This window comes from Triticum dicoccoides, chromosome 4B (genome assembly GCF_002162155.2).
Source record: "Triticum dicoccoides isolate Atlit2015 ecotype Zavitan chromosome 4B, WEW_v2.0, whole genome shotgun sequence".
Classification (NCBI taxonomy): domain Eukaryota; kingdom Viridiplantae; phylum Streptophyta; class Magnoliopsida; order Poales; family Poaceae; genus Triticum; species Triticum dicoccoides.
This window is the reverse complement of record NC_041387.1, coordinates 11555454-11569414: the sequence shown is the minus strand read 5'-3', so window position 1 is coordinate 11569414 and position 13961 is coordinate 11555454. Positions and strand designations below refer to the sequence as shown.

At 49.2% G+C, this 13961-nt stretch overlaps 1 protein-coding gene across 1 annotated transcript; it reads left to right on the top strand.

Annotated features, from left to right (window-relative positions):
* Positions 1-11389: 11389 nt before the first annotated feature.
* Positions 11390-13237, top strand: LOC119294571. Its single transcript, XM_037572775.1, has 2 exons — positions 11390-11700; positions 12371-13237. The coding sequence occupies exons 1-2, from the start codon at positions 11551-11553 to the stop codon at positions 12881-12883; spliced, it is 663 nt and encodes a 220-aa protein (XP_037428672.1). The 5' UTR covers positions 11390-11550; the 3' UTR covers positions 12884-13237.
* The last annotated feature ends 724 nt before the right edge of the window (positions 13238-13961 follow it).

Here is a 13961-nt window from a genome sequence, read left to right as displayed (position 1 = left end):
CAGCGAAATTAATGGGCTACAACCTCGAGGGCCGGCTAGCTAGAGAGAAAGCAGATCGTCCCGACCATTAATTTTGGACGACTGCGGCACCCCGTCGATCACCGTTATTAAACCCTTTTAACCGCAGCATTATGACGGGGTATTTTCATTGCAGTCAGCATGCTTTCTTTCTTTATTCGAGTAAAACATGTACTCCCTTCGTTTTTATTTAGTCCGCGTATTATCTTTGGTAAAGGCAAGATTTTGTAAATTTTGATAAAGTTTTTAAACAAAAAACATTAACCTATACAATAACAAATCGACACTATTAGATTTATTACTAAATGTACTTTCACATAATGTAGATTTGTTATGATAAATGTCTATATTGTACTTTACTAAGTTTGACTTCAATCAACTTTAATATGCAGAGTAAATAAAAACCGAGGGAGTATTACTCACATAACACATTACAATAATTGTTGTTCATAGATCATCATGTCTTGACTATGATATTTTTTTTACATGCATAAACATTTTTTTAGTTAAACTTAAAATCAAAATTTAGCACAAAATGCGAGAGGGCCAATAAACCAGGAAGGATATACTGGTTTATAAGTCCTCCTTGTAGTATGGATAGAACTTTGACCTTTGATTTAAATTTAAAACATAAGTTATATACACTAAAAGTAGTATCATCGGAAACCTCTTCAAATATGAACTCAACAACATAAGTTTTGTGACAAATAGGGGGTGTTTATTTCCAGGGACTTTTTTGTGTAGGGACTAGAAAAAGTCCCTCTTAGAGACTTTTTACCAAACGGGAGGGACTTTTTAGGGACTAAACTAGGCATTTGGGACTAAATGAAGAAGACTCTCAAGGAGAGTCTTTTTTGGGAGTTTTTTGGACTTTTCCAACAATGCCCCTCCATGCATTCATTGGCCCGCCACCCCATGGTGTTATTTGATTGTTATTTTTCTATATACTAGGGACAACATGGTCATTTAATAACCTCTAGGAAGGGACAAGAAACTTTTTAGTCTATGAAAACAAACAGGGAGGGACTTTTTAGGGACTATGGACCTTTTAGTTGGGACTAGAAAAAGTCATAGGACTTATGAACCAAACAGGGCCATAACAACTTCTAATTTGTTAGTTGAATCCTTGGTCAAAGTTGGGCATAAAATACGAACGGAACCAATAAATCCGCGGAGTTAGTAGTATGTTGAATTTAAGGAAAAATCCATATATATGTGGATAATCTCCAGCGTTAGTTTCCAATATTTTTCACTCGGCTGTCAGCAGCAGCAGCTGAGCTTTCGTACCCTATCCTCTGGCTCCGGCCGGCATCCTTTGGTGGGCTCGTACGTCTCCTCGGTGAGGTCCAAAGAACATTGAAAGCTCGTCAAGATCTCTGACCAGTCAGCAGAGCACCGCTGCTACAGCACTCCGGCAACCACCAAGCACTGCTAGTAACGTAACGGCCGTAGTCACGTCAGAACCAACGAGTTAAGGCCTCACCTCCCGTAGTCTAATCAAGGCCATTTATACTTCCGTTTTATTTACGCATGTTTTACAAAAGATATAGCACTATATAGTAATACTATTTCCGAAAGATCTGGGCAGTTGTACATACGGATACGGGAGCAATGGGGTTGAACGCACACGTAGAATCCTCCGGCGAACGTACGACCGGCGCTACAGCGCCACGGGCCCACGTCACTAGTAATTTGAAAAGTCACAAGTCACACGACCCGGCGGCATAAATGGCGCATAGTGCTAGCCAGTGACTTTGGGGTAACAACGATGTGCAACGGCCGTGCCGTGCCATGCGTACATGAGAAGAGAAGACGAGAGAAGGAGATGGCATTGGTGGCTGTACCATGGGGTTGAGCGCCACCGTTCGTTGGCCCGTCCTGGACAACGGCTTACAGCCGACCGAGGAGGAAATGCCATTTGGAGGCACGCACATCAATGCCGGAGATCACAAGTCAGGGGCTGCTCCGTACCACCGCCACGGCACAACATAACGTGAGAAGAAAGCTCTTTCACTTCACTTCACTCAGTAATTAATTGCCGCTGCCGTGGTGCTCGTAGGAGTATTTTCCTCAAATTAAGTATACCGCTACGGCTTGCCTAGTTATGGAGCAGGAGTAATTTTTACACTTTTGAAAATCGCAAGTTGGATTTTCGCTCGTATGATGCGTCCTTGTCAAAACACAAAGGAAGCAGTAACAATTTTTTTTGCGATAATATGCCATGGATTTGACTGGTCCCGTGGTCGCCGGTGCACGTCCCCCGTGCACCGGTCGGTCGCGTGCGATCCCTTCCCCCGGCCCGCCGGGCGCATTGAAAAGTCGGGAGCTGCGCTGCACCGAGACGACGGCGACTGCAGCGGCGTCAGCCCGTTTTCCCCGTGCCTCCGTCCGCCGGTTGCGGGAAGGAGGGAAGGCGGGCGAGGTCGACCGGCCCGTGACCATCCGGCCGCCTGCGCCACGCACGGAGCCACGTACGCTCTCTTCAATTACTTACGTAAGTACGTACTCCCTCCGTTCAAAAATACTTGTCATCAAAATGATAAAAATGGATGTATCTAGAACTAAAATACGTCTAAATACATCTTCGTTTATTCATTTTGATGACAAGTATTTCGAGACGGAGGAAGTACGTGCGTGCTGCTACTACGTGTGTGAGTATGTGCGCTCGTCGCGTCAAGGTCTGGCCGTATTAATGCCGCCGTGCGGTGCGGTGTGGTGCGTACTCCGCCGCGTGCATTCATTCAAGACCTCGTCGCTGCGCCGGTTTTAATCGGTCTCAATCAATAAATTACCGCGGTCGGTGCGTGCGCAGGCGATCCACGCATTCAAGTGCTAGCTAGTCTGATAGGTGAACTGCTGAAGCGATTGTTGCCTTTCAGAATTGATTGGTTTGGATTCTAGTACTATACTCCCTCGCGAATCCATTGATTGGTTCTCGTTGTGCGCAGCGAAATGGTTAAAGCTGGCTCCACAGACCATTCTTTTTACAGTCCAAATCGGTTGGACGTGGGCGGCTAGGCTCGATGCGGTCGGGGCTGTCGCATCACGTACACGTGTCTTCTTTTCTGAAAACTTTTGGTTTATTCATGATTTATCAAGATATAGCACAACACGCAAATTAAGCCTAACTCAATTGGTTATGTTCTTTTTGGTGGAACCGACGCTAAAAGGAAACAGCTAAAAACAAGGAAATGTTTGTATCCGGTGCGCCGATCGAAACTTCGGCCGGCCTCGCGAGACGCGTCGGATCGTTGAGCAATCGAACGCTCCGGCATTGATGGCCCACACACCGCCCACTCCTCTCCCTTATCCTCTTTCCCACCCTCTCCCTAGCACCGTTTCCCACTTTTCTCCCTCAATCACTTGTTTCGACCACCCCCTCCTCCTCCACATCCGCCACCTGCTCCCTTATCCTTTCCCCACACGACACGCCATGAGTTCAATCGACGGCGACGGAAACTGCAACAACGGGGGATGTGGCGGAGTTGCACCCGCCGTACTACAACCGATGCCCAGTCGTCGTGGAACCAACGCGTCTGGATGCTAAATCGTCAGCGCGGCATGCTGCAACCAGCCATAGGGGAGCTGGATCAGTCGGTGCAGCATGTTGCAACTGGCGACGAGAAGAGCTACGCCCGGTGATCTTTTTTGCTGGAAACCGGCTGACCATTTTATTGCAGAAAGTGGAGCATGCGGCAGCACCAGCATAGTGGAAATCGGATGAAGCTGCAATTCCGCGTTTTTTGCTGGAAGCGGCCTGTGCAAATGCTACATCCCCAATGGAAGAAGTTGCAACCAACACACAACAGCGTCGCGATGACACGTCGCGCTCCTACGAACTAGAGCACGACGGCGACTCACACTGCCGGTCGAGTGCTACAACCATGGTTATCGACGACTGAGACCGGCGACAACAAATGCTACATCCGTCCACATTATTTTTCTCACCTGCACGGGGATGGCGCCGCGAGAGGTGCTAGATCCAGCAAGGTGTTATCTTAGCTGGAACCGGCAAAGCGGATTGCCGGAATTGGCAAAGTTACGTGCTGGAACCGGGAAGACGAGATTTGCTGGAACCGTGGTTCCCATATGCTATCATGACGACTCTCTGGTGCTACATCCATGGTGACCACGTGCTGGAACCGTGCTCACCGGATGCTACATCCATGGTCACCATGAGCTGGAACTATTTGTCACTGAATGTTACTGTTAGAGAATATGTTTCCGTAGCATCTCAAACTCCTTCTCCTACTCAAACTCCTTGTAATATTCCTTGTACTCCAAGCTTGGCTTCGGCCGCATCAATCAATATAAACAGAACCGCGGCTCCCCTCGAGGGAGTAGGAACGCTTATTATCTTTCATGGTAATCAGAGCCACCTCTTCTCCTACATCTAGCCACAAATCAAAACCCTAGAACCACATATCATCGTCTCCATGGCTTCTTCGTCCGGCGTCGGCCTCAACCTCGGATCGCCGCCATCTGAGAAGCTAGCAAGAGGAAACTTCATCCTCTGGAAGACCCAGGTGCTCCCAGCCCTGCGAGGTGCGCAGGTAACCGGGCTCCTGGACAACTCTGACGCTGCTCCACCCAAGACTGTGGAGATCACGAAGGCGGACAAGACGACGGCCCTCGAGCCGAACCCTCTGTACGGGCCCTGGATCGCCAAAGACCAGCAGGTCCTGTCATATCTTCTCAACTCCATGTCTCCAGAAATCCTTGCGCAAGTCGTCGGGAAGGACTCCACCTATGAGCTCTGGACGACGGTGAACAATCTCTTCGCCTCGCAATCACAGTCCCGGATCACCAATCTAAGGATCGCGATCACCAATACCAAGAAGGGCACAATGTCGAGCTCGGCGTATATGGCGAAGATGAAAAGCCTTGGGGATGAACTAGCTGCCGCTGGTCGTCCCGTCTCTGATCAGGAGATGGTGGACTACATACTCGCAGGACTCGACCGCGACTACGACTCCGTGGTGGCGGCGATCGGCGCTGTCAAGAACACAATCACCGCCAATGACCTCTTCGCTCAGATCTCCGCCTTTGATCAGAGGATGGAGATGCTGGGAGACTCGTCTTCAGGCGGGTTTCATTTATCTACCAACGCCGTCTACAGAGGCCGCGGCCAGTCCCGTGGTAGATCCCGTGGGCGAGGAGGAAGAGGGCGCGGCCGCGGTGACCGCGGTGACCGCAGTGACCGCCAGCCTTCTCCTACAAATAGAGGCGGCGGATTCAGAGGACGCCCTCGACAGCAACAGCAACAGCAGGTACGCGAGCAGCAGCATGGCTATCCTGAGTGCCAGATATGCTATAGACATCATCCAGGAGGTGCACGTGTCTGCTGGTGGCGCTATGAAGAGAATGATCAAGAAGAGAAGGAGGCGCATGCTGTCTCCTATGGCGTGGACACTAATTGGTACGCAGACAGTGCAACAACAAATCACATCACAGGTGAACTTGACAAGCTGACAGTACGGGAGAAGTACAACGGAGGCGACCAAATTCGCACGGCAAGCGGTTCTGGTATGAATATCACCCACATTGGTAGTTCAATTGTTCAAAACCCCATGAAAAATTTGCACCTTAAAGATGTCTTGCATGTTCCTCAAACTTCCAAAAATCTTGTTTCTGTTCATCGATTCACCCTTGATAATAATGTTCTTATAGAATTCTATCCTCACTTTTTCTTGGTTAAGGATTTTGAGCACAAGGAGAATCATTCTTAGAGGACGGTGCGTCGGAGACCTCTATCCACTCATATCATCATCATCATCTTCATGGTCCAATAAACAAGCAAATATTGTCACCAAGCCATCATCATCAAGGTGGCATAGTCGATTAGGTCATCCATCTTCAGTCATAGTTAAATATGTTCTTAGCAAAAATAAACTCTCTTATGAGAATAGTGTTGAGTCAGTTTGTGATCCGTGTCAACAAGCAAAAAGTCATCAATTACCCTATCCCATCTCTACTAGTGTGTCTACTTCTCCTCTACAACTTATATTTTCAGATGTATGGGGACCAGCCCCTACTTCAGTTGGGAGATTTTCTTACTATGTAAGCTTTATTGATGACTATAGTAAATTTACTTGGATTTACTTGTTAAAGAAACGGTCTGATGTATTCCAAGTCTTCATCAATTTTCAAAACCTTGTTGAACGCAAACTGAACTCCAAGATCATTGCTATGCAAAGTGACTGGGGTGGTGAGTATGAAAAATTGAACTCTTTCTTCCAAAAACTTGGTATTTCACATCATGTCTCTTGCCCTCATGCTCATCAACAAAACGGATCTGCTGAAAGAAAGCACCGTCACATAGTTGATATGGGGCTAGCATTGCTAGCAAATGCATCCATGCCACTCAAATTCTGGGATGAAGCATTCTTAACCGCTACATATCTTATCAATTTGCTTCCTAGTAAAGTCATCAAATTTGAAACACCTATTACACGACTCCTTGGTGTCACACCCAACTACACATCTCTTCGTGTTTTCGGTTGTGCATGTTGGCCCAACCTCAGACCCTATAACACACGCAAACTCGCTTTTCGCTCCAAAAAGTGTGTCTTCTTAGGCTATAGTCCCATGCACAAAGGAGTTAAATGTCTAGATGTTCCTACTGGTAGGGTCTACATATCCAGAGATGTAGTTTTTGATGAGTCAGTGTTCCCTTTTGCTTCCCTTCATCCCAATGCTGGCGCACTTCTCCGCAAGGAAATCCTTCTTCTTCCTCCACATCTTCGGTCTTTTGATCATGGGGGCGACAGTTGTACTAACCAAAGTGATGATATTCCTGCTGGTATTGGTTCTTCTCTGTTGCCTGTACAGGTCCCTGGTGAAAACGGCGCTCAAAATGATCAAAATTTCGAAAATCAAGCTCAAGATCATCTTATATTTCATGCTGAGGAAGGAGACGAACCTGGCACAGATGACGAAGCTGATCCGGCGGCGCCCGCAACTCCTGTTCGTGCGCAGACCTCGGATCCCGCGGCCAAATCAGCCTCGGATCGCGCTGCCACCAACCGCAGCGCTGATTCAGCAGCAGGCGGGACCAGCTGCGGGGTCGGCTGCGGGGCCGAATCCGCCTCGCCCAGCGCGCGCCACTCCCACGCCGCCACCTCAGCAGCAGGCGGGACCAGCCATGGGGCCGAATCTCCCTCGCCCAGCGCGCGCCTGCAACCGCGGTCGGGCGGTCGATCCGCTGTGCCGGCTCGGGCGGCTGGCACCCGTGTGGTGGACACACAAGCGGCCACACCAACGGCTACAGGATCCTCTGCGCAGGTGGCGCCAGATTCACCTGTGTCATCACATGCAGCTTCCTCGGGATCTTCTGCGGCGAGTGCTCCTGTGGTCCAGCCAGCAGTTTCTTCACGAGTTATGACTCGATTACAGAAAGGTATACGAAATCCTAAAATAAGAAAAGATGGGACTATACCATATGGAATGTTGTGTATTTCAGGAGAACCAACAACATTGAATAGTGCACTTGATGATCCTAAGTGGAAGAAGGCAATGGATGAGGAATATTCTGCACTTATGAGGAACAAGACATGGCATCTTGTACCAAATCAGAAAGGTAAAAATATCATCGATTGCAAATGGGTTTACAGAATTAAAAAGAAGGCAGATGGCTCCATTGACAGGTACAAAGCACGTCTTGTTGCAAAGGGTTTTAAACAACGTTATGGTATTGATTATGAGGACACTTTCAGTCCTGTTGTTAAAGCTGCAACTATCAGACTTGTGCTAGCCATTGCTATATCCAAGGGTTGGAGTCTATGACAGCTAGATGTACAAAATGCGTTTTTGCATGGTATTCTAGAAGAGGAAGTGTTTATGAGACAACCACTTGGTTATGAGGACAAGAAGTCACCACATTATGTTTGCAAGCTTGACAAGGCACTCTATGGTTTAAAACAAGCACCCAGAGCATGGTACTCCAGATTGAGCTTACAGTTGAAATATCTTGGTTTCATTGCCTCCAAAGCTGATACATCATTGTTTATTTATAACAAGGCTGGAGTAGTCATTTTTGTGCTTATATATGTTGATGATATCATAGTTGCAAGTTCTTCACAAAATGCTACTAATGCACTTCTGCATGATTTAAGCTCAGAGTTTGCCTTGAAAGACCTAGGTGATTTGCATTTCTTCCTAGGTATTGAGGTCAAGAAAACTCAAGATGGAATTGTGTTAAATCAGGAGAAATATATCACTGAGCTTCTGTCTCGCATGGGGATGAAGAATTGCAAGCCAGTTCCTACACCTTTGTCTTCCTCAGAAAAACTTTCAGCATATGAAGGTGTGCCACTTCAGGAGGAGGAAAGTACAAGGTATAGGAGTATTGTGGGAGCATTACAATATTTAACTCTCACACGTCCAGATTTCTCATTTGCTGTCAACAAGGTTTGTCAATATCTGCATGCACCTACTTCTGCACATTGGTCAACTGTCAAGAGAATTGTAAGATATGTAAAGCATACTATGGGAATAGGACTTCATTTCAAACGGTCTAATTCCTCTCTTGTGAGTGCATTCTCTGATGCTGACTGGGCAGGATGCAGTGATGATAGAAGATCAACTGGAGGCTTTGCAGTATTTTTTGGGTCTAACCTTATTTCTTGGAGTGCCAGAAAGCAAGCCACCGTGTCACGGTCAAGCACAGAAGCTGAATATAAGTCCTTGGCAAATGCAACTGCAGAAATCATTTGGGTTGAATCACTTCTTGAGGAATTGAGAATCAAGAAGAATCGTATCTCATGTTTATGGTGTGATAACTTGGGAGCAACATATTTGTCCGCAAATCATGTGTTTCATGCAAGGACAAAGCACATCGAAATTGATTTTCACTTTGTGCGAGAAAGGGTTGCAGCCAAGAAACTCGAGATACGGTTTATTCCCTCCAAGGATCAAGTAGCAGACGGTTTTACAAAGGCTTGCCATCAAGACCATTTGAGGAGTTCAAGAGTAATCTTAATCTAGGGTAGTTAAGATTAAGGGAGGGTGTTAGAGAATATGTTTCCGTAGCATCTCAAACTCCTTCTCCTACTCAAACTCCTTGTAATATTCCTTGTACTCCAAGCTTGGCTTCGGCCGCATCAATCAATATAAACAGAACCGCGGCTCCCCTCGAGGGAGTAGGAACGCTTATTATCTTTCAGCTACATCCATGATTATCACGAGCTGGAGTCGTGGTCACCGAATGCTACATCCATGGTCACCACAAGTTGGAACCGTGGTCATCGGATGCTACATCGACGCCCACCAATTGCAGGACCAACAGAGATGAGCGCTGGCAAAAGACGAATATTTTTGCTACGACCGGTAATCTGAGGGTGAGTAAAAAAATGCGAGCTCGTCGTCGGCGTGCTTCTACCGGCGACTGGCACCGGGGCTGTCAGCGGCGACCGGCACTGGAGGTACAACGCGACAGGCGCCACTGGAGCTGCAATCGTTGCAATGGGGAGCTGCAACCGCTAGCGCACGTTGTTGGCGATAAGCGCAGGAGGCGATGGCGGAGATCGACACTGGAGCTGCAACCGTCGCAATGGGGAGCTGCAACCGCTAGCGCACGTTGTTGGCGATAAGCGCAGGAGGCGATGGCGGAGATCGACACTGGAGCTGCGACCAGTGACCGACGCCACCAGAGCTGCAATCGTCGCACGGGGAGCTGCAATCACTAGCCCACGTTGTTGGCGAGAAGCACAGGAGGCGACGGCGGCGACCGATGACAACGACAGCGACCGACGATGAGGGTAGCGATATAGGAGACACGTATGGAGGTGCTTCAAGGCTGGTGCGTCCTCGTCCATGACGGCGCGTTGGGAACCTTTTCTAAAGAAGAATGCGTCACGGGGAAGGAAGAAGGGAATCGTGCGGATCATGTGCGTTTGATCGTACGATGCTTGTTCGACAGACCCAAATTTGGCCCGGTCGACCAGCGCATATCAGCGTGATAAAAACAAAGCCCTCTCGCTCGTCGCCTCATCTTTCAGAGCAGGATACACGCCCTACTAAAACTAAAATATAAACACCTAAAATATAATCAAGGAAGATGGTACCACTAAAATCTCAGTTCGCTGGCAAATGAGGTCTAAGATCTTCAACGTGATAAAAAGCAACAAGAGAAAACAGTCAATTTTGAACGTAAACCATAAAAAACCATTCGTCACTGAATTTCAGAAAATTCTTGGTCAATCTAGCATTAGCTCGTGTTTGGACATCAGTATTTTATAGTCGTCGCTTTCACAGGAAGAGAAAAAAAAAGGGTATGCTACGCCTGGAGACCAATCTGATGCTGTCGATAAGATGGTACACCCTGACCATATCAAATACCACAAGTCTTTATCTTGAGCGGGCACAAGGATTGACACGAGATGGCAGCGGTCCGTGATTGTTGCCTTTTCTCATAATGAAAGAAGTCTAAATTAGTCTAAACATCATCAAATTCCTAATAAATACGTAGCATTAAGCTACCAGGAGTACTATGTAGCACTGTACTATGAATAGCAGGAGTGTTTTGGTTAGACAATTGTAGGTAGGCAAATTTCACAAATCCTATTTAGTTAGGGAGTTATAGTCGTACTGATTGCGTCACGGCTGTGTGGCTCAATCAAGGACCCTCATGTATGGGACCTATTTGGCTTCTCGGGTCTTGATTGTAACCCTGTAATAATTTTAAAATAAAAGGGAGTACCTAAAACTTATCTGATATAATTTGATCTCATTCATTTTAAAAACAAGAACAAATACAATCCACGTCAGCACACACGCATCTTATAGCATCACATCCAATGGCTATAAAAGGTGAATGAAATCAAATTATATCACATCTAGATGAGTTCTAACAAAACTGCCCTTTCCTCTAAAAAAATAGGACAAACAAACAATGGATCCTCCTTAAAGAAAGCAATGGATCCATAGACGAGTACGGTTACCTTTGTGCCACTAGCAGTTTAATGGGCGGACGAATTTTGAGTGTTCGTTGTTAAGCAATCCCGAGGTGGATACCTTGGGGCGCGGGCCCACCGAATCCCCACGCGAGCCCGTGCTTCTACTCCTCCACTTCCACTTGCACCCGCCTCATCTTCACACGCACTCTTTAAGAGAGAGATGAGTGAAATAATTAGAGAGGCAATCCTTGATCTTGATGAGAGAGCGAGGCCATGAATGAATGGTGAGCAGTGTGGCGTAGGCTGGTCCGTCCCTCTCACCCAGACGCAGACGCAGACGCAGACGCACTCATCACACACGCACCGGGAGCGGGAGGGAGGCCATCAATGCGCGCATTGAATGCACATCTTGTCCTCATGCCCTCCCTTTCCAACACCCCAATTAATGGCGCCCATACGTGCCTCCAAAACCCCCCCTGTTTCCCCTCCCCTTCCCCCTCCATTTATCTACCTCCTCCTCCCCCCGCGTCTCCCTCCCTCACAACCTCCATTGCCGCTCCCTCCTTGTTCCAACCAAGCACCTCGATTGTCTTGATCGGCTCGCCCCTTCTTCCTCCTCTTCGAGGTGGCGTGCTAGATGGTCGCTGAGGCGGTGGGCTTCATGATGTCCCGCGCGGCGGACGGCGGGACCATCGCGCCGGAGCTCGTCACCCGGGACTTCCTCGGCGGCTGCCAGGCGCCCGCCCCCGCCGCCGACGGCCCCAGGCACGACGCCGCCGCCCTGCAGGTACGCACCGCTCCACGGCCCATGCTCTGTTTCCTCTCCCTTCGCGTGTTCACTTTCGCTTCGTTTTCTTCTTCTTCTTCCGTGCTCAATTGCGATTGGACGGTACGTGCTCCAGTGCTTAATTAAGTAAGACTTTTCAATTTGTTCAGTCAATGGGCCGATCACTCTCCTTGTAATATCCATGCACGCCGAAAATTAGTTTGACCGCGGAATAGTTAGTTGCCATTTGTGGGCTTGGTCATACAAGAGGGTGGGGTGAACTTTGAGCCTGAGGCTATGCAATTCCCATGTCACAGTGCAGGAGCCTTTCCCAGCCTAGTCTTTCTTTTCTTTTTTTTCGATAAAAGGCGATTGTATTATCTCAAATGTAGCACTAGTCTTTCTTTTCTGTGAGATCAAAAAGTAGATTATTATACTACATCAATTTTATATCTCGAGTATCTGTCGTACAGCGAGTAGCAATTGTTCTCTAGGTGTAGTAGTTAATTCATCTTCATCTGTCTGCCATGTTCCACCGGCAAGTTTAATTATTCTCATCTTGCCCAATAATGTAGCAGCCTCACTTAAGGCTTCACGATATGGCCATTGAAATCTCTGCAATAACAGCTGGGTAGTGGTACAAGTATTAGTAACAATCTTTTACTTACTGTGGTGATTTCTTTGCGTGCAGCCCGGCAAGCCGCCGCTGCAGAAGCACCGGAGCCCGCCGCCGTCGGCGAGGGGGGACCTCAACCTCTTCCCCGCCTCCGGCGCCGCCATGGCGCCGTTGCCGACGATGGCGCCGGCTGCGGACTGCGCCGCCACCACCACGTACCACAGCGTGTGCACCATCGAGAAGGTCAAGACGGCGCTGGAGCGGTTCGAGCGCGGGAAGCAGGGGCAGGGGCACCACCAGCAGCAGCAGCAGAGCGGCGCGGGCGCCTCCCCGTCGTCGTCCTCGGTCACCACCTCCTCCGTCAAGCGCCGGGGCGACGTTGCCGTAGAGCAGGGCGACGGCTGCGACTCTCCGTCTGCCAGCGGGGGCATGGTGGCCGCCGCCTGCCCGCGCTGCTTCCTCTACGTGCTCATCGCCCGGAGCGACCCGCGCTGCCCGCGCTGCGAGTCGCACGTGCCGCCGCCCCCGGCCCCGGCGCCCAAGAAGAAGCCGAGGATCGACCTCAACGTCTGCTTCCTCGGCACCTAGCCGGGCCACCAGCTACTCCAACCACGTAGCCAAGCCAAGCCAAGCCAAGAAGAAGTAGGTCCTCCGTCAAGATGGCTGTCGTCCGTCCTCGTCCTCGGCGCGGTAGGTAGGCACTAGGCAGGCCTCCGGTGCCCGGATTGGCCACGGCGGCGCCATTGCTTTTCTGATGCCACCGACGGACTCCGGTACATAGGGGACGTGGAGGTGCTCCGATCAAGATTTTTTGCTTGTCCATTTCCGAGTATGGCCGGCCGGCCGTCCGTCCGTCCGTCCCCGATTCTGTCATGTCATGTCAGATCAATCAAACACTCGATAGAACATGAATGAATGAAACTACTATTCCTACTGGTAGAACCGAACTCCATCCATAATTGCTCAAAGCGTCTGCCTGCGTGCCAATTGTTCGTTGCTTCAGTTATTGCCACCAGCGGTGCCGCGCATGGCACATCGGCATCCCATTCATGGCGGACGACGCGACCAGTTCGCTCTTAATTAGGGCAGGGGCGTGTCACGGGCTTCCTCGCCTCCATTTTAATGCCGGAGACGACGGCGACGACGATGATGATGGGGGTTTGACGTCGCAGCTGCTGTAGCCGTGATGAATGAGCTGCAGTGGCAGTGCAGTTTGTGATCTAGTGGTACTAGCCCGGCATGAATGAATGCCGGTTAATGGGCGATGTGATGGTTGTCCGTGCCCGGTTGTCTTCTGGTAGGGGATGACAGGGAAAGCCAAGCTGCTGAGCCTGCGTGAGGTTTCAATGGGCCGCAGAGGCCGCAGGTTACATGTCATGCCGGGGTGGCCGCGCTCGCTCCTGCTCTTGCAGTTCGACAGCGTATCCGTGTACTGCGTGGGCCGTACCCCCGCCCGTGCCTACCATTTAACGGCCATGAGTGATGCCTGCTCCCAAATCTAAAATGTACTCCTCTACCATCCATCGTCGAATCAGTTGTAGTGCTGGCCAGGTATACATGGATCAGGATAGGTGGATTAGGAAAATATTCAGTGATACTATCTCAACTCCAGAATTACTTGTCGCATGAATGAATGGATGTAGACATATTTTTAACTCACATGCTC

Bases quoted from the DNA above. Each gene is read 5' to 3' on its own strand.
- LOC119294571 (XM_037572775.1), top strand. From the start codon at position 11,551: ATGGTCGCTGAGGCGGTGGGCTTCATGATGTCCCGCGCGGCGGACGGC. The intron at 11,701-12,370 runs GTACGCACCGCT...CTTTGCGTGCAG, and splicing joins ACGACGCCGCCGCCCTGCAG to CCCGGCAAGCCGCCGCTGCA.